The sequence below is a fragment of the Silurus aristotelis genome, assembly GCF_946808225.1.
Source record: "Silurus aristotelis genome assembly, chromosome: 14".
NCBI lineage: Eukaryota > Metazoa > Chordata > Actinopteri > Siluriformes > Siluridae > Silurus > Silurus aristotelis.
The window spans coordinates 16,113,389-16,139,096 of record NC_139587.1 but is presented as its reverse complement, the minus strand read 5'-3'; the positions used below and the strand labels follow the sequence as shown (position 1 = coordinate 16,139,096).

At 36.2% G+C, this 25,708-nt stretch overlaps 1 protein-coding gene and 1 long non-coding RNA gene across 3 annotated transcripts in view; one reads left to right on the top strand and one right to left on the bottom strand.

The window, feature by feature from the left end:
* Positions 1-14,910: 14,910 nt before the first annotated feature.
* ubl3b (ubiquitin-like 3b) overlaps positions 14,911-25,708 on the bottom strand; it is a 12,019-nt gene continuing 1,221 nt past the window's right edge. For both annotated transcript variants that reach the window (XM_083560048.1, XM_083560049.1), the window contains exons 2-6: positions 25,615-25,708; positions 18,840-18,948; positions 18,498-18,584; positions 18,183-18,260; positions 14,911-16,478 (exon numbers count right to left, since the gene is read on the bottom strand). The exon at positions 25,615-25,708 is cut by the window's right edge. In XM_083560048.1, coding sequence (XP_083416174.1) covers positions 16,426-16,478; positions 18,183-18,260; positions 18,498-18,584; positions 18,840-18,948; positions 25,615-25,644 — 357 coding nt within the window. In that variant the 5' untranslated portion in view covers positions 25,645-25,708 and the 3' untranslated portion in view covers positions 14,911-16,425. The remainder of the gene's footprint in view (positions 16,479-18,182; positions 18,261-18,497; positions 18,585-18,839; positions 18,949-25,614) is intronic.
* On the top strand, positions 20,331-23,686 carry LOC310736512. The gene is made up of 2 exons (XR_014536570.1): positions 20,331-23,320; positions 23,357-23,686. It is a non-coding gene; the product is annotated as an uncharacterized lncRNA (long non-coding RNA).

Sequence of the window (25,708 nt, the reverse complement as noted above, 5' to 3'; positions counted from 1 at the left end):
CTTCCAGTTACGGAAGGAGACCTGAGCTGTGAACCCAAACAATGTTCCCTTTCTGCACCCTTCCATTTTATGCCTACCTTTTTATTCATCCTTTTAATTTTTTTATTAGTCTCCATGTACATGTACACCCTAAAGGGCCCCTTGTCCTGCCTAAGACAATGTACCCTGATTATCTTCATTTTTACTGTTAGTTTCCTCTTAAAAATGCCTCAACACACACACGCACACACAGTTTCTCTACAGCTCAGCTGTAAATCAAGTTATTATGCTTTTCTAATGACTGTCTCCTACTTTTTTCACGTTTTCTCTATTATCCTGATCTTTCCCTGGTTTAAAAGTGCATAAAGGGTTATTGCCTTTTTGTAAACAGTTTATTTTTGTATCAAACTGATCTAAGTCTATTACAACTTGGGCAAGTAAAACTAAGGCTAATTGTAAGTTATCATTCAACTTCCAGTCTGAAATGAGCTGTAATGCCTAAAAAGTGTCTAATCAGGCAGATTGTGATGAGGTTACAGAATTTTTCAAAAGCAAAAGTACTTATTTGTTTATGTCCAACAAGAGAAACCTCACAGCTTGAGTTAAATTAGAAAAAATAAATAAATAAAATAAACACTACTATATATATATATGAAGTTGAGAACAGTGTAACTCTCAGTCTACATGAATGGAATGTATAGAGCTTTATTAAATGTTTTTTTATTTTTTATTACGGTAGCCATAGGATAGGAAACATATTGCACTACTGCATGACTCATTATGAAAAGATTTTTACTGCCAACCACCTTACTTAACAAGCTTAACATTACATGACAGCATTACAGCATATGCAACAGATATCAGTTTTTCCATGAAGTCTCTGGAATAATGGCCAGTCTCGACTGCAGGAAAATTCGGTTGTTCAAATTATTTTTTATATTTATTCCACTCTGCCTAGCCTATAATCTTGTACAGCAATGCAATGCCATCTCATTCAACACAAAACTGTGTTAGCCTGTATTAGGATCTACAACGTCTGGCAATATGGTCTGGCGGATTATTTTAAAATCTAGTTCTCTGTACAACCTTTTAACTCAAAGATTAATAACACAATATTCAATATGTATACACTAGGAATGATTTGCTCAGGTTGATTTTTGCCTTCTGGAGATCTGTTGTTTGAGAATGTTGTGATTTTTGAATCGATGTGTACACAATGATTCGTGCCTTTATATTACAGAACCTCATAACTTCTACACAGACCAGCAACAATGTACACACTTCAACACACAATCATGTACAAACTCTGTGATGTCCTTTGTGCTCGAATTTTTACAGCACTTCACAACTGTATCACATTTAAATGACAAATCATGTAAGCTGTCTATATAGCTGTAATATAGAAACTATCTATTCATATTTTTTTCTAATTTTTCTAATATTTATTTTGATACTATATTTATACTAGCCTGTTAATCATTAATTAAAACTGTGGTTCTCATTTTCAGCTGATTGATTGACTGATTGATTAAATGATTGATTACATTTTGTTACAAATTAATGTCCTTATATTTGGAGTCCTGAGTTCTCAGGTAAACTCAGACCTAATGGATTTTACAATAAATTCATTGAGTCCATACTGAGGAGTGGTCTTTGGAATTTGTTTTACAGTTAATGTGGTCCCTACATACAAAGGTATGAAACTAATTTTTTTATCATTTTCATATGGATCATATTAATCATAGCTCTATTTAAGGCAGTTGTTTGATACTGATTTATTGTTATAGTCTTTCTGTGTGAGCTTTTTTACTGCCTTTTTAGCAAACCTTTTTATTTATTTTTTTGCTTTTGACCCTGAAAAGTGATGCAATCCCTTAAGAGAAATATTAAAAGGCTCCCCAAAACAGCTGAGTAAACAGTTATTACTCAGTGATGCAAGCAGATTAATGAACATAGTGGGAATAACAATGCTGTACGCAGTTCTGCATTCAGTCTTGAGAGGAGACAAAAAGGAGACAAAGGTCTGTAATTTGGTGCAATTATACAGCATTTTTTTTTATCAAGTCTCCTTACGCTAAACAGCCTAAAGCACATTTACACATCACATTGCACATCAGTTCAACAGTGTAAGAGCCGGAAAATACCAAGACATTTTACAAATAAGATCAACAAAAGACTGAGATTTTTATAGGTCAAAGCCAAAATGAAAGACTACAGGAGTAAGATTGCAATCCAGGCACACAGCCCTATTTTGTCTTGGCTCCAAAGGAAAATTCTTTAGGTTTACTCTAAACTGTATTCTAAACATGGATGATGAAATTTTTGCGCTGGGCAGAGTTCAGTAAAGAAACACTAATGGGCGGACGTGGAGGAATAGAAAGCTGTTTTTGTTTTAAAAGACAACATCAATACATCTTTATTAAAAAAAAAAACTAAACAAAACATGTAGATAGTTTATTAAAACCTCATTATCTATTGTGTGTGTTGACCATAATGAATTTTTTTAAAAGTTAATTCTGCAGATGTCTATGAATATAAGCTTTCATATTTTAGTTGATTGCCACTTTGTTAGCAATGCTTCTGCTAGTTAGATCAAATGTTTGAAGAATTCAGTAACAGGAGAATTGCTGCATAATAGAGCTTCCCAATTCCACAGAGAAACCTATGAAGATATAACGAGATGTTGACAACTCGTCAGTTGGATTTATTGCTCAAACACATGACTAATGGTAAAGCCATACTTGGGAAGTTCCTGCTGTGTAGTGCAGGCCTTCAAATGGAACGATAGGAACAAATATTATGACAATATTTAAGAAAGGAAAAAGAGAAAATAGCTGCAAGGATATGAGTATATATTTAAAAAAAATAAACGCTGAAAATATGTTGGTGAACCTCAAAATGTTCTTTTACACAGATCTCTGAATGTTCACAGGTTTTGAAGAATTGCCCTTAAAAAGGTTCGATCATTTTAATCTCTTGCAACATTATTCTCGGACCTATACACCATGTGTTGCCGTTTTTCACTAACTCTGTAGAGGTTCCAAGGACTGAAGAGCTAGCACATTTTTGTGTTTTCAAATACTGAGACAAGAAACAGCTGGATGTACTTATTCAGTCATGGAATTCGTTTATTCACAGAATATTTCATAAGGGTGTTTGCTAAGATGAGATGTATTGACTGTTTGATGATCCAAATGAGTGGACGCTGTAGTAAACATTTGCTAAATACTGCTTATGTGAAGGGGTAGTTTATAAACTGTGCAATACAATATGTATCTAAAATGTTTACAGTGTCATTCGATGCATACATATGCAACAAAAAAAAATCTCTTGGTTTGCTGTTGACTAATCAGGACCATATCCAAGCACTGGTGGAATATATGGCAGGGAATAGGCTGTAAAATGCATCTAGAAGTAATTACCAGAGTTTTATCATGAGCCAAACAAGCTACAGTGTGCTGTCTGTGATGTGATAGTCAGTAATATGACATTTCCCCTCACTGATGCTTAACAGTAAACAAAGACACATGGCTTACATATCTGTATTCTCAACTAGTAAAGGACATATGTTGTGAGAAAAAAGCAAACAAATTAGAAAAGATTATAACACATATTGGTGACTTCATATAGGGTATATATTGTTTGGATTTGGATATGAATAAGTTGGATCATTAAACCGATGTTGGCAGTCATGTTGCCAGATATTAAGATTGACAATGCAATGATATAGTTCTGTTCAAAGGTTTGAATTCACTTCTGTGCCAGGCTTAGACAAGTGAAAGAAGGTAAAGTGGGCTGAGTAGAAACGAGAACAAGACCATTTGAATGTTTTATTGAAAGATAAATAACAGGAGAGAAAAGAAAAGCAGGAGTACGTGGCTTCTTTCCTACTACATTCTTTCCTTCATCAAGAATTTGCTGAGGTTTTGGCAGGCGTCCTCAATTCCTGGCTTCCATTCCATCTCACTTTGGAAGGACAAGGGAGTGTGTTTGGACCCCAAGAGGCCTAAAAGAGCAGTGTTAGAGTGTGCCGCTCAAAAGTTCCATAGCCTGAAAGGATCCAAGGCTCACTCAAAGCCTTTAATGTCAAAAATACCAGCAATCAGACTGAGACTAAGTACACTATCACTTAGCACTTGTAAAAAAAAGATCTGTAAGCCACTTAGTTGCACAGTATACAAAGCACGTGGCGTCTATTAAAACAATAGAACACTGTTGGCAATCCTTTCATGGGGCTGATGCCACTAGAACCATGTAACCTTTGTATAATAACTAATGAACTTAGACTACTGTCTTCTCAGATTCATTTACTAGTTAAAACTGCTTGCACTAAAAATCACTTAATCTACTGCTAATTTAGAGAAAACACAACAAAAAAGGCTCAGTATTCCAGGAAAGGCATTAACACTACACTTTGAAGTGAAGCTCATGGAAAAGAGCCATAATTGCTTCTTTTCTTGTCCCCCCTGTGCACCACCATTTCAGGTTAATAGCATCAGTATAACCATTCCAACTGTTATATATAAAGAGATCATACAACAGTCTAACACATCTAGCACCTTGCCAAGTACAACACGGTGGAGAAACCCTCATCCCTGCTCCTGACAGCAGGATTCTATTTGAGAGAAGCTTAGAAAAACAGACCACGCTCTATTAAAGAGTGGATTTTGATATTGCGCCTATGCTAGGAACCAGCCCAACACTGCATGCATGTCCTAATCTGCACACAGAGGTCCTGTCAAACATCAGTCCACACAATAAATAGAAAATTACTACAATTAGATATTCGATTTTAATTTCACGAGTCACGAGTGGTTAAATAACTACTATACAGTTTTTTGTTTTTTTTTCTCCATATTAGTTCAAAATAACTGACAAGAACTTTCCACTATTTTAAACCTGTTATCTTTCTTCATAAATAGTTAACATGACTGCCTCGACCGTATCAGTAAAAAAAAACATATCAGTCGTCCCAAATGTGAAAGGAATGTGAATGTTTCAAATACAAGGCATTTTGCTGTACTGAATCCAATAAAAAGAGAGATTTGATGTGGCATTCTTGATTCTTTGTGCATGATAACATTTGGACATGCCCCTCAAGATAATTGCCGAATCCCAGCATTGTTACAAAAACAAACCCACGACATCTGCGGTTCTAGAAAATGTTGCATGTATTTTCATAGCTAAAAATAGACTTACTAATCAATCAAAACTGAACTGGTATCTTAGTTTGCGCAAGTGATTCTGCGTGGTGTGTTGCTGCACACAGCTTTAAGGTTCCTGGATTGGGTTCCTGAGCTCAAGTTACTGTCACTGAGATTCGCATGTTCACTCCATGTCTGTGTGGGTTTCCATCCCTGCTTCCAAAAACATGGCAGTAGGTGGACTGGACACTTTAAATTGCTAATATATCTGAATAAGTAAGTGTGTGGTGCTCTGTAAAAGACTGGCATCCTCTTTTAGAGTGTATTTCGGTCACGAGACAAACTCTGGATCTACCATGACCCAGACCAGGAAAAAGTGATTGCCAGAGAAAGTATGAGCAATTCAGAGCTTTTGGTCTTTTAAAAGCCTTACACGTAACTCAAAAGTAACCAATGAACCAGTTATAATGACAGTTCATAAATAAGATTATATAATGCACAGATGTGCAACTCCATCATGGTATATCAAGTTTCACATTCGCAATTGATCCAGCTGTTGATAAGTCCAGTCTCACTGAAAAGTTATGCTTTTTTCTAAGTACAAATCTCAGTAATAACTTTTTTTAAATGTTTGAAAGTGTTTGAAGAAAGACTGGCCTGCAGCTGCTTGTCCTTTTATTCAACTGCCATGCTTATATTGTGTTTTAGCTGAGCTCAAAACCTTGCTCTCAAGAGACATATTCTCCCTAATACTTTGGCCAAGCACAGATACTAAAGCAAGCCTTTCCATGGCTGACTATGAAACATGCATTGAACAGAAGCTCAATAAAATCTGCACACACAGAAAAAAATCCCCAACCTTTCGGAAACCGTGTCAGATAATCCTCCTACACCTTTAGGGAGAATAATGTGGAGGAATAAATCATGTTTCTAGGCTTGTTTAAGGTGGACCACAGCCATGCGGGCGTCAGGAGCTGTGATGAAGCTCTAGAGCCGTAGAGTCCATCCAGATATAAGGCACTTAATCGTCTGCTCAGGTTTAAATGCAAACCATCTGCTATTATGCAATACTTCCTAAATGACCCACACCAACATGGTTTAGGAGGGTTCTGGAAAACTAGGCTAGACTGTAAACTCCTGACCTTCCTGGTATCATCTGAGCTATCATGTCTAAAGAGGTGGATGGTTTATGATCATTAAGGAGGGTGTAATGGCATAATATGTTTAAGACTGTAAAACCAAACCCCTCCTGTGAAACTGGTGTGCATGATTGGGCATGAATAAGATACACTTTATGGACAAGGGTATGTAGACACCTTTCCAACAGTTTGGAATGTGCTTTTTAAACATTCCTTTACATCTTTATTTCTCTCTACAACCCCCACTCTTATAAGGTAAGGATGCCTGGGGTAGATTCAGCGTTCCAATTCGTCCCAACAGTGTTTAATAGGGCTGAGGTCAGGCCACTGAAGACCTTTCACTTCAACCCACATACACCATATCTTCATGGAGCATTGTCATGCTGGGTCTCCTTGTTCAAGGGAAGGAAAAAGTAATGCTACTGCATCCAAAAGCATCCTATGTAATAGTGTGCCGTTAAAGTTGTGGTAACAGTTTGGAGAAAAAACACATATAAGTGAAAATAAAGTCTGGTGTCCCAGAAATGTTTGTCTATGTAATTTATGTATTAGGCAGTGCTTTTTCTACGTTTTTTTGAAAATGTATAGCTTTCTATCAATCTATACGGGGTTTTTTTTCTTCTTCAGGGGAAACGATACTAAAAAGCTTTAGTGCTCGAAACAATGAATGAAAGGTTATACAACATTCAGAGTCTAAAATAAAGGTCACGTATGTGGAGACCTGACAGTGACAGATATATAAATGACAGTCTCTTTGTAAGAACACAACAGAGTGGCTCCTTCCTTGATAATTACAGAAGCTACCAGCTGTGCAGGAACACCTGTCTAAGTTTTCACACACCTTCAGGGGTGATTGTGAGAATGGGTGTGTTTTCTATGGAACCATAGGTATATGATGCCTATATACCTAGACTTTACAAAACATACAATAAGCTATCACTGTCAGTAAGAAACAGGAAGCAGGTAGAACCAAAAACAAGAGACGGCACACTTGCCTGCAGTTCAGATCCAATGTACACTGTTTCTGTCATAGTCTTTAAGGAGGAGACCCAGGATTGCTCTGATAGCAAGGGCTTAAGCCAACTCATTCTTCCACAGCAGCCAAGCCAGGTCTTGACATGTTTAACACATAGCTCACATATAGAACAGCAGCAGATGTGTTTATGGATTCACACATTTCTCTGTTTAGTGTCAAATTCTGCTTGATGCCTTTCAGGACATCAGTATATAAGAATGGTTAGCTCCATACATTTTCACCTGTACTAAAGGGGAAAAACTTTACCCAAAAATCACCTATCGAGGAAGGTATAACCAAAAGTAGAACTGTTGATGATAAAAGTATAACCTGTACAGCATGACCAGCAGTAGTACTGTACTGTAAATATTTGTGCAAACAGATTTTAATAGAATGTCTTCATAAATTTGTCAATTAATTATTTTGTATAATAATTACTAAATATGCTTCATTGAAGAGTTTGTTTTTGTGGGTTAGGCTGTTTACAAAAGTTTGTGGACACCTAACCTTAAGATTCGTAAATGCTTTCTTGAAAAGCCCATTCTTCATTTAGTCCCCATTTGCTGTCATAAGAGTCTTCACTATTCTGGGAAGGTTTTCCACTATATGTTGGAAAGTAGTTAGAGAGATTTGTGCTTATTCCACCAAATGAGCATTAGTAAAGTCAGATAGTGATGTAGGTTGAAGAGGCCTATAGCAGGGTTTTCAAGATCTTTCACAACCCATGTAAGCAGATCTTAATGGAGCTTTGTGCACAGAACCCATTCTAGTACAGGTTTGGGTCTCCTAGTTCAAATAAAGGAAAGCTTTACCCATTTTTAAAGACATCCGATACAATTGTGTGCCATCATTTCATTGTAATGCTGGAAAAAAGTCAGGTGTCTCATTTCCTTTGTCCATATTATGTAGGTAATTGTAAAAAAAAGCGTCTTTATTAAATACAGTGAAAGATGACTGTTATCTGACCTTTTTTTTTTTTTTTTTTTTTTTGCACTTTATGGTTGTAATCTGCATTACAATAAATGATTGTGCATGGTAGTCATTGAACAATACTTGCAGTTTTATTCATGAATTGTGCTACTTTTGCCTTCCTAATTTATAACTGGCAGATGTTTCACATGATATGATGTGGGTCAAATCATTAGTCAGTTAAGTTCAAAAACAAATCACCTCACAAGTCACTTAGGGGGCAACTCGTGACTCATCTTTATACCTATATTCTTTTACTTTATTTTATTTATTTATTTTATTTTATTTTAATAGTTTTTCTCATACCTTATAGTTATTTATCTGCCTCCTTTTCTTTCCCCCATCCTATTCCCTCATGCCGGACCATCGTACAAAACATTTCACTACATGTCGTACACTGTATGTATGTGTATGTGATGAATAAAATTTGATTTGATTTGATTTGATTTGAAGTGTCCCATCTGTTATACATTACTATAATTCAACTTTTATTGATTCCATAAGTGCCTTTAGAACACACGTTTTCTGTGAACATGATGTTTTTTTTTTTTTTAGTACAAACAATATCCAAGTTGTTATTCATGGAAATCACACAAACTACAGGGGAAAAAAAAATAGGTTAATAAAGGTTAAAAAACCTACTTGAGTATCTTTTTAAATAAATGCCCACTTGCTATATTCACAATCTAATAATACTATAAGAGTATTATAACAATTACAGACTTCTATAATGCATGCATTAGATTATTTTCATAATTTTTTACATTATATATAAAAATACATTATTTTGACAATTCAAATAGTTCCATAAAATTCCAAAGGGGTGTGTCTTATATATTAGCTGGAAAAAAAAGATGATAGTGGTGACAGCTTAGACAGAGTGACAATCCTTTTTATCGTCTGTGCGCCATATGAATGGCAGATGAATTTAGTTTTGAGCAAAACACCCCAATTATGACGCAAATTCCACATGAACAAATCCTCATGGATCACCTCAGACTGGTGTGTGGTACTCCTTACTCTCTTCCTCTGATGCGTAATAATCCTTTTGATACTGTGCTTCAAAGCCATTTTTTTTTCCTTTACTACTTCCCTCGTGCTATTCATCCTCCAAATGGTACTTCCTGTACAGTTGGAGCTGCAAGCACAGGGAATCCCATGAGGCCACACAAAGTCTTCGTGAAGTCCATGGTTCTAACACCTATATAAATCTTCAGTACTCTAACAACTGACCCAGCCACTTATTTAGAGCACTCTGGGCTTTATTAAGCAGGAGAACTTAACATGCTTTAGGACTGAAAGTTATTTCCACCCATACTCAGGACATTAGTAAGTTTATCACTGCCTGCTGAAATACACATGAACATGCTGGTGTTTTGCATGTGGACCTTACACAAGCTTGAACTATGTATATTCTTAGTCGACTGTGATGCGTTGCCTTTTTCACCCCTGAACAAGTAAAGAATACAGTGGAGCCCACTGACATATACATATTTCCTAATTGTTATATGTGCACGCATGCCTATGAGCAAACATACAATTTATTCAATTTCCAGAATTGCAATGCAAGGAGACAAATCCTTGTACCGATGATATCCTTGTTGAACAAAAAAAAGTTTACCAGCATTATGTTCTCAGACATATTTTACAAAGTAAAGGTCCAAAAAACAGACACAAACCTGCTAATTAACAGAAACACAAGGGGAGGAAAGAGCAATAAAAAGGAAGGATGCAAGTATACATACATCTTAAGAGTCAAACTTGGTAATGAGCTGTGCTTATGGTTCATGCAGTCATTTACATTTATTTGGTAAAGAACATTTGATAAGAAAAGGATAGGGAGGTTTATTGTACACTTTTGTATGTCAAAGTTTTTTTTTTTTTTTTTACTTGTACACAAATATAAAGCAGGACAGGACGTCCTTAGCACATTCCAGTGGTTTCAGTCCTGGGTGAACATTCAACAGCTCAAATGTGTTTTAGATGGCATGACTGGGACGCATTCTATGTGTGAAATAATCAAATGCAGCAGTTTGCTCTGAAATGAAACCATCCAGATGACTTGGTTTACTGAGGTTTTGTGCAGTGTGCATATTCAACAGCTGAATATTTTGGCGCTAGACTGTTTTCAGCCATGAACCACCAGACAGCCTGCTGTCAGAACAGCTTGTATCCATGGTGATTCTGAACCATATGACGGACATTCATCAAGCTTTGGCTGGCCTCATTTTTCTGCTGCATTTTCTCAACACCATGTTTGGTTTTATAGTGAAAGCGTCCTATGAGAGGCGTTTCTTCTACAAATATTTACTTCTATTGAGTTTTTTAAATTACATTGTAAATATCAAGATTTCGAACAGTACAACCTTTAATAATAATAATAATGCATTTTATTTCATGGCGCCTTTCAAAACACCCAAGGTCACCTTACAGACAATATACAGGTCATTGCATAAAACAGAACACACAACAGAGAAACAGGATATGCATGTAAAATTCATTTAAATTTTAATAAAATTTCATAAAAAGGCCTGTATAAAAAAGATATGTTTTAAGACGCTTTTTAAAAGTCAACAAGCACTCGCTATTGCGAACATCAAGGGGAAGAGAGTTCAATAGGCGGGGGGCAGCATAACTAAAAGATCTGGCACCCATGGTAGTCAGTCGAATCCAAGGTGCCACAAGAGAAATTGAAGATGAAGATCTAAGTCCACGTGAAGGAGTGTAAACATGAAGTTGAGTAAGATATTGTAGTGCAAGATTATGAAGTGCCTTATAAGTGAGTAGCAAGATTTTAAATTCTACTCTATACTTTACAGGAAGCCAGTGTAATTGCTGAAGAACCGGAGAGATGTGAGCAACTTCCATCTAACATGCATGACTTGATGCAATGGGTTGTGAAGAAAGAATTGTAAAGTAAAGCCATAATCCCACATAATAAACCGTTTTCTTTCATTACATAAAAACCGTGCATGAGAACATGACAAAGGTTGGATGATTCCAAACACCATTATTTACATTTACAGCATCGTGAAGATGCCTTTATCCAGAGTAACTTACATTTATCTTATTCATACAACTAAGCAGTTGAGGGTTAAGGGCCTTGCTCAAGGGCCCAGTAGTCACAGTTTAGTGGTGCAGGGATTTGAACATATGATGATCTGATCAGAAGTCCAACATTGTAACTACTGAGTTGCCACCACCCACTTCATCGTCTGCATTTGAAAGAAAACAATGAAGTTTGGAATACTGGAATGTTTAATTCAATATACTTCAACAATTTATTATTATTTTTTTTTAGCCTTGAAGCCTGAAAAACAAGAATCAGGGAACCCATCCGCATCTGGATAAATATTCAGGTCTGATATTTTAGAAAAATTAGGGGGGGAAAAAGTTGCATTGAGAGGTTATGCATGTCTCCAGAAAGCTGTCAATTTCATTGGAGCCCTGTGACAGCTTGTGCAGTGAAGCCTCACTAATTGCTGGTTTAACAAAAGGTCGTTTCTGAACTGTTTCCTAATGAGGCCCGGGCGCAATACCAAAGCAGTTTGCTGTAAAGTCAGAGCAAAGGTCACTGCAAAATAAGGTCAAAGTTGTTTAGTTTTCTGTGCACTGAAAAATGTAAAGAAATGAGGAAGAGGGCTACAGGCATGCTGCAGCTGATGACGTTTTCGTTGCTACACTGAACAGGGTTTTAGTAATACGCTAGGTGATTTTCCTAAATGGCCTCAAATGACAATTCTAGTCTGCAGAAACTCAACTCACAGGATAGAGAACTAGATAAAATGACAATCGTTTGTACATTCTTCTGCCCACAACCTTGTGGATATTGAATAATGTAGTCTGTTTTGCTCTCCACACTTCTGTTTGTAAGTGTCTACCCAGCTGAAGGATTTTACAGTCTGGTGTTTTCATTTTATACTGGAATTTAGCAGTGTTATAGTTACTGTCCAGGTAAAGATTATGCTAATTCCTGTTTACTAAAGCATCTGTAAACTTCTAAATCCTAATGTATGGTAGTATGTGAAAAGTTTGTTTAGATTAAGTTGCCAGGTTGATTTTTAGTACTGCTGACTATATTCATGATGATGTATCGTTTGTTTATTAAATACAAAAATAGCAAAATTCATCCTCAAGACTGGCATGTTTCATCATTGATTAGGGTACATTCCCAATGCAGTATCCAGACAGTAGACACATTGTGACATTAACAAGATGTCATGTAACAGAACATGTGTAACAAAGTAGGCTATTTATACATATAACTATATATACAGTGGTGTGAAAAAGTGTTGATTCTTCTTTTTTTTGCATGTTTGTCACACTTTAATGTTTCAGATCAAACTAATTTAAATATTAGTAAAAGGTAACAAGTGAAAACAAAATGCAATTTATAAATGTTTTTATTATTGAGGGAAAGCACAATCCAAAACTTCATGGCCCCGAGTGAAAAAGTGAGAAAACCGAGTGTTGTCTCTTCCAGTGAAGTTACTAAAAACCGTAATTCTACAGTATGCAGATATTTTATACAACTATCAATGTGCCAAATGTTTGGGGAAGACAAGCCCAGAAAGTGTTGTACTGACTGAGATTATATAGCACTATAACAAAAACTGGTAATGAACTCATTCTTCAACACTTGGGTGTGGCTTTAACACGGTGATGGAGACCAGACAATCTTGGAAATAAAATAATAGAAATTATATCTGTGAATTCTGTGCAGTCTTGGCAAATCAAGACTTGTTTAGCAAAATCCGGTGTATAATTAAGCAGTAATTACACTGCTGAGTGAAGGTAATGCTGCTGCAGGAAGAAAACCGCTTGGTACAAATCAACCTAAACCCTGTTTAAACTACTTTGATAAAATGTGCTCTTTAACACTGAACTGAAGACGACCTGTCCAGAGGAGCAGTAAAAAAAGGGAACAATGGTTGAATAATGCAACCTGTAATTTGGTTTATACACTTCATTCCAAACTATGTGAGAAATTCTTTAACCTTCGCAGCATCCAGAAGATCTAGTCCCTGTAGAATTTAGCTCATTCAAAAATGCCTTGCTCCGTTTGTGCATGAGGTGCAGAGATCATATTGTTTAAATGATAGTCCTCTCTTTAAGCATGACAGGTTTGATAATTTTCGAAACTTCAAAAATCTAAAAAAACAAAAAAAACAATGCCTTCAATGTAACAACTGTAGTGCTTGGCTTGTCCTCAATACCAGGAAACAGAGACGTGTACTTATTTCCTGTTAACAGTAGCAACTTGACGCAGCGCCTCTTTATATGGGCGCCTTCCATTCAAAAGAATAATGCTGCTACATGAACTTCAGATTGGAGAGAGATTTAGAGGCAGTGAGGAAAAAGTAAGCAGTCACACTCTGCTGGCATGCTGACCCTTAGTGCAGAAAAGACTTGTGCTGAACTCTCCCATGACTAAACTACCTTGGCCAAAAGGGTCAAAGGATTTATGATTTAGTCCATGCTGGAAGACAATTTGTTTTCACAGGCTACCAAAAACTTAAGACACTCATAAGCAGCAGCAGAAAGTCAATAAATGGCAGCAACAGAAATACAAATTGGTCAACAGAGACTCTGGAATATCTGGAGTCACAGTCTGTAAATACAACCAGCTGGTTTTAATATCAGCAGATATTCCATAATGAATTTGCCTAACCTGTCTAAAGACTACATTAAATCAGCAAATTCAACTAAAATAATAATGCATCCAAGAGGCATTTTCTATCAGAGGTCTAAATTGGGAAGTTAAAGCTTGCTGAGAACATAATTCGTGAATTACATAAAGAAAAGGTCTTAAACAGTTCTAACATTATGTGCCACAATTGCTAAAATACCCCTGCTATGCCTTACATATTAAGATATTAACAATGGAGATGACGAGGAAATGGAATTGTAAGGCGGCTTGCCCCATCACTCCTACAGGTCTGGTCCAAATCCCACAGCAAAAACAGTTGTGGTACATACTTCTCTCCCTCAAGAAAACCCTGAACATTTATATATGGTATATAACCATCACTCAAAATATTGTTAATAAAAAGGAATGACATGTTTCAATAGATAAAAGATCTCTCAGTTCACTAAGAAGACATGTGCTTAGGCTACCTGGACCAACAATTCCATTACATTTCCATTACTTATCTGCCAGTGTTGGCTTGAAAACTGAATCTCGCACAGCTGTACATATAAAGGATATAAAGTATAAACGCTATTTAAAAAGAAAGCAAGCTTATTATATGGACATGAATGTACTGTACTCTCACACAAGCATTAGATGGAAGCTGACCAAAACGTACACACATGGACAGCTTCTCAAAAGATCGAATAAAGGCGATTTTAAAGAAATGAAACTATAAACACACTGACTCACTCTAAGACTCTAGAAATTATAATGAGAATAAAATAGGGGCTAATAAAATGACTCCATCCACTTGGTGTAACACCACTGCTTGATTATTATTCATTCCTGATACAGTGCCAGTGGTGAGAAAATTGAGGCTGGAGGTGCTGAGCATAATGTCCACACAGAAATGGATTTGGGCATCTACTCAGAGAACCCAAGCAACAGTGCCATCTACAGCACAAACCCAGAGAGCCAAGTAAAACAAACCAAAACAATGTTTTCCCTCTCCATGGATGATTAGACACCAAGTTTAGTTGAAATGTTTTTTTTTATTATTAATTTATAATACAGGATTTTAGGCATACTGTATTTTTACATTTAATATTCTGAAGCTAATTTTATAGCAGTGACAATTTTAATACATACTCACTGTGGGATGACCACTCAAAGGAAGAGTAAAGACCACTGGACATTGTTACCCATGGCCGATCTGTTCTTCCATATCATTTGGGCCATCCCTACTCAAAAACCGTTCTCTCTCACATACACACACCAGTCGACTTTTAAATGTGTAGCAATTAAAAGCTGAAATACACAGACACAAGATTACAAATAACTTTGTTTAGAATTTCATTGTTATTAATATTATTTTTCCACAATTTGAAGTCAAAAGAAAAGCAGACAGCATACAAACATTAGGAAATAAAACACCCATATTTTTTGCCCAACGAGAGTCTTTTCCGATGCCAGTGGTGCTCATCGGGGTGCTCCAGGAATCCACCCTGCTTACAATGCAGCCTTTATGGCCAAGGCTTTCAGGCAAAAGCCCTCTGACGATTCCCTTCTTTTTATTCTTTGCATCAGACAGTAGTAACTGTCCCTTAGGACATCTTAGCAAACAAAGTGTGTATGTGAATAAGGAGATGAGGAGTTTCTCACAGTTCAAGCACATTTGGCAACCTTTTCTCTTCCTTTATAGGTAGACGGACCTTCAAGCACACAAGAGGTGAACAGTTTTTAAGAGGTCAGGTATACACCCAGGGTAAGACAACACTAGGGCTAGACTAGGGCATGCACAGGTGTTGACATAGCCTTCACATCAGGGGGAAAAAAAGCCTTATGATTGAGTCCAGTCTCTTGCTTGGTCCAGCGTCAAAGGCATACGGGGTGGTCATGGCATGTCCTATCAGTCCACCAACGTTAGGGCAAACACATTCTCGTCCTATTTGTACAAAGCAAGAGATTTCCAAACAGACCGTGATGTCAGCTGGGAAGTGATGAAGTGATGTTCTGTCCACCATTGTCAGCTTCAAATGAGGGTCTGAGTAGAGTGCAATCAATCGTAATGATCAGATATGTGAGTTTAAGTGCTAGCTAACCCTTAAGAGCTGAGCCACATCCAAAAAAGACCATGTATATGTGGAGAAAGGGATCTCTATCTCCTCTAAAGAACAAGAAATTCTGTTTCTCAGACTCCTATTTTACACTTTCCTTTTAGTTATCTGAATATTTAATATTTGGATTTTTTTTTTATAGTAATCTATGTACAAAGGATCATGGTTTAACTAAGCAAAAAGCTAATTTTGGCAAGAAAATAGAGCAAATGGAAGAATGAAATTGATTACTTGGCACAGAAGGTTTCCAGCTACTATACAGGAATAAAGTGAATGAAAAATTGATCTGACCCTCAGCCAATTCTATAATCATTCAGTATGCATCATAGGTTGGCGAGCAGAAAAAGGGGAGCCGGGACAGAGGTAAAGAAGGCATGTTCGGGGATCAGGGAGTTGTTTTTCTCTTCTTTTTTTTAATTATAATTTCTTTTTACAGCAGTAAGCAGCAGCTGCTTTCTGTAGTCTTCTCCCGGTTTCTTTGCCCTTAAATAAAGAAATTAAACAAATTAACAGCAGGCAAATATCACTGTTCTAACAAAGTACTCGAAATTTACCATTGTGCAGTATGTTTCAATGTAGGTTTTAAAACTGCCAAATAAGGTCAACTAAGTGAACAAAAAATGAGATATCATTGGCCATAACAAGAATAAATTAAGAAACCATAAGTATTTAAGACAATCACCTTTAAGCTGGTCTTTTATCCAAATTAACTTTGTGTTTACCTCAAAGGCAAATGGTGTATTTTATGGCATGTCTTACCATTAAGTTAGAAAAGAGATTAATAGCATAATAAGCTGCTATTAAGTAAAAGCCAGGCCCCCTTTGCAAATATGAACCTTTACATAATGCATAACTATAATAGTTCAACCATTAAGTCGTTGCTGAAATGCAATTCGCCTTATTCTTTATCAGCAAATTGTATTGTTTGATCAGATAACAACCAAGTGCACACATATCTGGATCTTTTAAAGCTGTTTTGCTTTGACACTTTGCTAAGGAAAACTACAATTTCTATAGAACTGTATGTGTTATCAATTTGACAAAAAATAAATAAATAAAAAATTTGTGGGTGTCTCATATTCTTAATAGAAAAAATTCAGTTTTGTTGGGTTTGAGCCACAATTCCAAAACAAACAAAACAGTCAACTTTATCATTGACTTATTCTTGCACTTGGAACAAGGTCAAGAGTAAGTTACCAGTAATGGCTTAACTATTTTTAATGCCTAAACAAAAAAATGTAAACAAACTAAAAAATAAAAAATAAATACCCCCCCCCCCCAAAAGTTAAGGATTATCATTAGTTTAGTCTTAGTAACCAAATCCATTTTTATAGCCAATGGCTTACATGCAATGACAAAATGCAATGCAGCTGATCTGATACATAAACTCTGGTTTAACCTTTGTTCATGTAATCAAGTCGTGTGATTTAAATTATTTTCATCATATACAACCTGCAATACTGACAGCAAGCACTTTAGCTCGCCAGACGTTGCTACTGTGCTCCATATAATTAATCCCAAAGCCCCACCCATGATAATAGCATAGAACAGGCTGCTGGCTCAAGAGGTTTCACAAGTTACAGGAAACGCATCCTTTCACTGTTTCCACAGCTTTACATAAAAGAGAATTAATACCTTAAAAAAAATTATTAAATCCAATTAAACAGGAACAATTTTGGTTCTGTCTCAAATTTGTCGACTGAGCTTACTGAGGACACAGACATTGTTAATGCATTTAGATGTTAATGCATCTGTGATGTTCTATCTAGAACTGTGATGATTACCTCATGAGACTGCCAAGAGTGTGGAAAGCTGTAATCAAAGCAAAAGGTAGCTACTTCGAAGAATTTATTCTTTCATAGTTCTTTCATAGTTTGAATGTCTTCAGTATAACTGTACAATGTTTAAAATAATAAAAATACAGAATAACCACATGAGGACATGGTGTCCAAACTTTTTGACTGGTACTATACACAATTTATTTGTTATTTTTTAATGATTTTGTATTTTTAAAAAAAAAAAAAAGCTTTGTGTTGCTCATCGCTATATAAACACCAAATGGGTTTGAAGTGTAAATGAATATGGTGTTGAAGATTAATAGCCTCGAACAAGAAAACAAAAGAAGGACATTCAGACATGCTTTGGATGTGTTTAAAGAGACTGCCAAAGGGGCAATTCAGCTCTTACCATGGGAGTTAGGCTCTGGCAGTGTCTCTCTGGCAACCAAGTGCATAACAGTTGTTCGGCCAGGAGGCAACTTCAAGGCTATTCAAGAAATGGTACAGTATGAGAATACTGGTTATTTACACTTTATGAATCTCATTTTCAGTCAACAACAATTTTGCTCTTTTTGAGTACCAACCTAATCCTAATGTCATAGTTTGACAGATGACAACAGTCGAAACTTGTTTTTTTAAATCTACATTACTTAAATTAATAAAAATGTTTAAAAAAGGAAGGAAGCCGTCATGCTGTGCTTGACAGGCATACCATGCCTCTTACCTCCTAGCGTGACGTTGCCATGTAGGAACCGGCCCTGGAAAATGAGTCTTAGAATACTGGGGCTGCTCACCTGCTCCTCTTCCCATCCTCAAAACAAAACAGGGACAAAATCAACACATCACTTGATGCATCCTGTTGGAAGAAGCACAACTAAAAAGCGCATACATCAAAGCAAATATAACAAGAAGCTAGTTTAAAAAAAAAAAAAAAGGTCAAACTTGAGATAAACACTGTTTGCAGTACCCAGCAACTGTCTTGAGTCAAGATGATTTTAAAATAGACTAAAACAGTTACCAGACCCAATATCTATTATCCAAAATCATTATTCCAATCAAAACTTACCTGCAGGCCAGTTTTCAAAGACATGACGAGCAATGTCTGTGGCTGAATCATTGGGGGAGAAGGTGAAGTCCTGTGTCTTACCACTTACAAGGATCAGACGCAGGCTCACCTAAAAACAGAAAAAGAACCAGAATTGACTGCCTGTCTATGTGAACCGTACCTGTCAAAAAAATAAATTACACATAGGTTACATATGACTCGTCCCTTCGTCCTCTACCTGAAACCTAAATACACAACCATTGAAAAAAAGATCTTGTTCCCAATGTGCTGTCTGGGCTGCTTGTCCCTCAAATCACCCAGCCCCTATAAAATTTCCTGTTAAATGGACAAGAGTGACCAGACAGACAGGGTGGGGCAAAAAGATGCATTCCTGCATGCTCTGGTGCCATGAAACTGAGAACCACCCAGCCTTTGCTTTTCTTTTTCTCTCTTTGTCTCTAGTCTAACACAGTAATATGGTAACTCAAGGTGTTCAAGACATACCAGTAGAGATTTTACTTTTTCATAAAAACTCGGTCACTGGGGGTGAAAGCAATACAGATGATTTGTAGAAACGTTTGTACCATTAAAAAGCAAGTTCAGCAAGTCAAACAAATAAGCCTAGCTTACAAGCTGTTATACACAACCAGCCAGACCACAAATTGTAGCCTAAAAACACAAAAAGTAACAAGAGTGACATTTTGGTAAGTGACATAAAATGCTATGCATCATGTGTTCAAAGACTTGAGAACAAATGAGTCATAATTATACAACACATCTGATCCCCGAATAGGTATGAGCTCCATACACCTTGAACCTACAAGCCCAGTAGCTAATCCAGCCATGATATGGGCTTCAGAATTTCAGTGTAGAATCCAGATTATTTTCTGGTGTGTAAAAAAAAAAGCCATCACGTGCTTTCCAATTCCATGTTTGGTTGCCCAGAAGTTATTTCATTTGTAATACATACAGAATGATGTACGGTCAACCCCTGATAATTCGCTGTTCGGAACGCACGGCTTGAAAAATTTGCGGGTTCTCATTTGGAACCTAACTAACAGCAAGCTGCGGATTATTTTACAAATCGTGGGAATCCGCAGCGGGGGACCAAATGTCCAGGAACGTTAAGAATAACATTTTAAACTATGTATTTGGTCAAATTCGTGAATTTAGCATTTGGAAAATAAGAATAAGATGGAATTCCCATAACGGGAAGATTATATTGATATAAAACCTTATACTCACAGATAACATCTAATGTTATGTCAATGCCCTTGATAATTGTATTTTTACAACAGTTTCAAACTGTGCTTTTCTGTATTTTGCTTAGGTTTGTGATTGTTTTGTACATCACTGCATGTTTTCAAGTGTGCAATGATTGAATCCATGAACCATGGACAGCTACTTAATCCATCAAATAAAATTTGTTTCAACTGTGGACCAGACCACATCTCACTGGTTGTAGTTTAGCAAATAGCAGGACTGAAGAGCAAGCAGAGCATAAATAAATCAACTAAATTTAAACAGTTAAATCAGTCATATGAAATGCAAATTTGTTTTCTGAAATCTAACAGGTTTTCTTGAACAGTGGGACGAACAAGAGGAAAAAAACAAAACAATGGTGACTTGTATTGTGAAATCTCTTGACCACCCTGTAATAACAGACAGGGCACATAATCTGCCTTCTTGAGGCACTGAAGGTAGTGATTGTGCACCCCTAACTACAGGCACATTTGACTCCTCATTACTCCCAATTATTAGGATTCCTCTGCACACTGTAAAGTAGGTGGGAGAAACGAGGATGGAATCTAAACTATCATCACTGCTGGAGAACAACTCTCACCCTCTGTATGAAAGTTTCATCTCTGAGCAGCTCCTTCAGTGACAGACGGTTACATCCGAAGTGTCTAAAGGAGCAACACTGAAGGTCTTTTTTCCCCTGCTGCTATTAGACTTTACAATCAGAGCTTTAACTGTGCAATGACACCATTTTAAAGTGTGCAATATTACCTATGTGCAATTAGTTTGAAACTGTAACTGCTGTATTGTTTTATTGTCTATATTTGTACTCCGTCTCTACTTTAAATTTGCACATTTCTTTTTCCCACTGTGGGACGAATAAAGGTATATCTCATCTTAAACAGCAAAACTTAAAGGTCAGTGTTTGTTGTATTTTGTTAAAGTGAATATATAAAAAAAAAAAAAGAAAAAGTTGTCATTTAAGCTGTATCATTGGGATTAATGTACCAAATGCAGATGACCTGATTTGTTTTTGAACATCCTGCTCTGAAAGGGAAGCACGGATAGCAGCTCTGTTGCACTGTGGATTGAGGTTAGATACCACCAGACCTTGTTACTGCTCCCAAAATAAAATGAGACAAGGAGCAGTGTCTGAACTTACTTTGAGAGCAAAAGAAGGCTAAAAGAGGTCTCTTGTTAGGCTCTTTACACCCCCGGAGTTTAAAAAAGGTAAATTTTCCACTATTTCTGAATGGAGTCCCTGGTTTAAACATTACATCATCCGCATGCTGTATGCAAGGTTTGGCGAAGACTAAATGCACCCGTTCAGAATCAGGTGGAGGATGAGAGACAAAAAAAAAAAAAAAAAAAGAAAGTCAATTAGTCTTGGCACAGCTGTGAGCTTTAGCGCCCTTGCTGCACTAAAAGACCAAAGAAAGAACAGGGCAAGGGCATTAAAAAAGCAAATCATCATTCGAGTTCATGCAATAAGACCAATTTTTTTTCTCTTTTTCTGAAAGTTTAGCGTTTGAAAGCAGAAGTGAGAAACAAGAATTTCCTGTTATGTTCCTCAAAACTTTTTTGTTATCTCATACTCGGTGTTAAAAGAACTAGAGCACACTGCATGATCTGTAGCAAAACAATACCCATGAGTACTTCTGCATTTAGCATTAGAATGATTTTAGTCATTTAAGCATTTAGATACAAAACAAATTGTACTGAGTTTTTAGCATAAATTCCTTCTGAAGTTTACTTTGTTGTATAAACATAATACTGCTCTTCAGTCACTATAGTCTTTATCAAAGCACTGTTAACTAAAATTAACCAACAAATCTGTATATGATCCACAAAATGTCTTGCCTGCTGGTCATTTGTTTAAAACGTGCAATTGGAACACTTTAATTTACCCTCAAATAGATCTACCAACACACACTCGAGTGTTATGTAGGTGTGCCACTAAGCATTTGCAAATACAGATATGATAAATATGAATAAAGGACTTGTCAATTAAATTTTAACATTCTGCTCTGGACCCATGCGTCTGACAATCCAAAATACAAAAACAATTAGACAAAAAAAAAAAAAAGAAGAAAAAAAAAAAGGCACAAACATGGACCTCTGCTCGCTCTTGATTTATTTACCCTCTTTTTAAAATAAGTAACCAAGAACAAATGGGGAAGAAAAAAAAAAAACTAAACCTAAAACCTGCAATGAGTTCAATTTTGTATTTTTAACAATTTGCTTGAGCAGGTTTTCAAAAACGCTTGAAGGTTTTATATTCCTTTATGCAGAACATTACAAGATGTTTATTTTTTCTTTCTTTCTGATCTAACATTTTATATTCTTAGCCTTTCCTGACTCCCCTGTTCAGGAGAACATTTGCCCTGTTCACTGCCTTACAGCTCAGGGACTTTGCATGAAGGTGTGAAAGACTGTGTGAATGTATGTTTACAGCATGCCACATAAAGGCTGTTTTCCCTGCCCTTGATCAATACTGGACTAGAAATGCTAATTTTAATCTAGTACAAATATCTGATCTTGGTAATTTAGATGTGTGGGGGTTCTTGATTTTGTTAATTTAGATGCTGGGGTTAATAGGAACTGAACTGAACTGGGCTAAGGACCCTTGATTTATAAATGAGGCAAGTCAGCAGTGATGCAACTCATGCATTGTTTATAAAAAAGATTATGATTTAATCAACAGAAGCACCAATAGATATCACTCTTACCTCTGGACAAATCACTAAAATAAATGAACAAGTCTATACATTACACCTTTTGGGGAGGCATTTAGGGTTGCCGCTATCGACAGTTTAAGTAATTGAGAATTCTATTGATTATTCGATATCGAATTAAGTAATCAGATAAGAAAGACTTTCTTCATTAAAGGGCAATACTACATAAGAGAAAAAAAAAACTTCTCTAAATAAATGAATTTCCTTTTTAGAAAAATCTACATTGTTATTGCTGAAATTACATACAAGAATATCTGTGAAAACTAAACCCATTTAGCGCATTTAATTGCCATATTACATCAAAATGCAAAACCAAAAGTATAAAAATCATGAATAAAAATATACAATCCTAACTTTTAAAAAGGTAAACATGCTGTACGGTGTTTTCTTTGTTTTAGTTTGAAATTATCCCAAACTTTTGGCTTAAATCCTCTCCTCACCCCTCACCATTTTGTCCTTATTCCTCTATTTTTTTATTCTGCAGAGTCTTCTGTGTTTACAGGTCCAGAGCGCTCCATAGTTTAGCAGGTGGTGTCTGTAATAATGGTCCGTGGAGAAACCCAGTGCTCCCCGTGTAGTTATACGGACTAAACAAATAATTTGCTTTTTTGTAATTGTTTCAGTCAAGTGGTATTTTCTTAATGCCTGAAATTTTTTACTGACATTGTATCATCTTCCACATATTTATTCAATTGTAGCTGATCATATTAGCCTCCATTTTCCACTAAAAACTTTTTGAATATTCGTTTCAAAATCCGAAACGTTTGAATTGAAATGCAGCTTTTGGCCATTGATGGAACTTCCACAACAAAATCACAAGGTATTGAGTTTCATTATCCTGGAACTTTGTAAACCAAAGTATTAATGATGTTATTTACTTTACTGTACCTTTATTCTTCCATGCAGTTTTTGGCCAAACTAAATAATATGACCACAACACACAGCCCTAAGTCTAGATCCACTATTATCATCATCTACTCCACTGTGTGTGTGTGTGTGTGTGTGTGTGTGTGTGTGTGTGTGTGTGTGTGTGTGTGTGTGCATTTATGTTCGTTCAATTCCTGGCAAATTAACAGATTTTGGTTGTATTGTGTGCCCACATATAATTGATATTATAACTGTTCAGTGTACTTCATGTACATACATAACTTCAATCTTGTTTTTGAATAGAGGTAATCAATCAGCCTACCAAAAGTGGCTTGGTTTACATTTAAAACTTTCAAGGAGGAGAAAGAAAAAAATTGTTAAAAAGTGCTAAATAGCTATGGTTATAAAAGTTGAAATTATATACATATATATACACACATATATATACACATTTTATATATATATATATATATATATCACACACACACACATATATATATATATATATATATATATATATATATATATATATATATATATATATATATATATATATATATGTGTGTGTTTGTTAGCACTCTAATGCCAAAATATTAATCATGTATCTGACAATTACCAAAGTGTAATTAAATGAGGGGGGCCAAAAAATGTGATCCTTTAAAGCACATCCTAACTCAACAGACATTTAGGTTGTTACTCAGACAGTGACCACCCTGAAAGAGGACATGTATCATGTGGCTTTCACTATGTTCACTATGTTCACCATTTCCTTTTTACATGATGTTAATCACTACAGTCAAGCAATAAGATCAGTCATTGAGTTCTGTTGAATTGTAAGACAACCATCCCCCTTCTGTCACATGTACCACAATTTTACTCAAGGAAGAGAACAATGAGACTCTATGACATCATGCCATCCGTGTGTTTACAAACACTTAGATCTTCACAATGCTGGTGGCATTACCCCCCGCCCCCCTCCCCTACTGACCTTGAGGGATTTAGGGTGTTAAGAAGCAAATCTGCGGTGGATAATAAGTAGTTGTAATATTTTCAACACGACCAACACCATGTGTACGCGTTAAAGCTGCCGCATTACCCTTAGCAACAACCATGTCACCGTACACACCAGCACATCCAACAAGCTCAAACAATATCAAACAACAGAAATATATTCATGTGCATGATTTGTTGTCATGCTAACGACAGGAATCGATATATTTTACAATTACTGATGTCAATCAAAGCAAAGCAGACCGCAATATGTGGAAATATGCAGAGTAGGAACTACCACGTCTTCCTTTAATGCATTTTAAACAATAGCTTTTAAACAGATTCCACTATGACCGCTGAACACTATGAACAGTATTAGTGAGCGTGTACACAAAAAATATATATTTTACACTACTGACAAAGACTCGTTAGTTTGTCACACAGTTATAGTAAAGTAAAAAAAAAAAATTGTGTTCACAAAATTTTACGCGTATGAATTGCATATAAAAATGTTGCCATGATTCCTCAGTTTTTATACATAAAATACTGTGACATTTAAATACTCACGGATATCAGCTTTAAGCTTTTAATATTAAGACCTCAGTTAAAGTGGAACGAGCACGATTTGTTCCATCAAACCTCCGGAGAGTTGAAACAGAATTGCGCCGGCTTATGGATAATAAATACGAGAAATAACACTTGGATTTTCTACGGAGTTTCACAATGTACACATACCGAAACCCCTCCTCAATCTGGAAAGAAACGCTTAACACAACTCCAGTTAAAATACTTGCATTTTACAGAACATGACAATATACTTGTGGTTATATACAAAGTTTTGCTCAAGCTTGTAGGTCAGAAGTCTGTACGCACCAGCGGCAGATTGATGTGCTCTTCATACTAGGCCGCAAGCAAACGAGTCTGAGGGTAAAGAGAAGTGGACAGCGGGGAAACAGAATACTCACTGTGTCCTGCGATTCTCTCGGCGAGCTCATGGCTGTTGTAGAGGAGGAAGGCACACAGGAAATGGTGTGTTGGAGGTGGCAAACCCTGGCACAA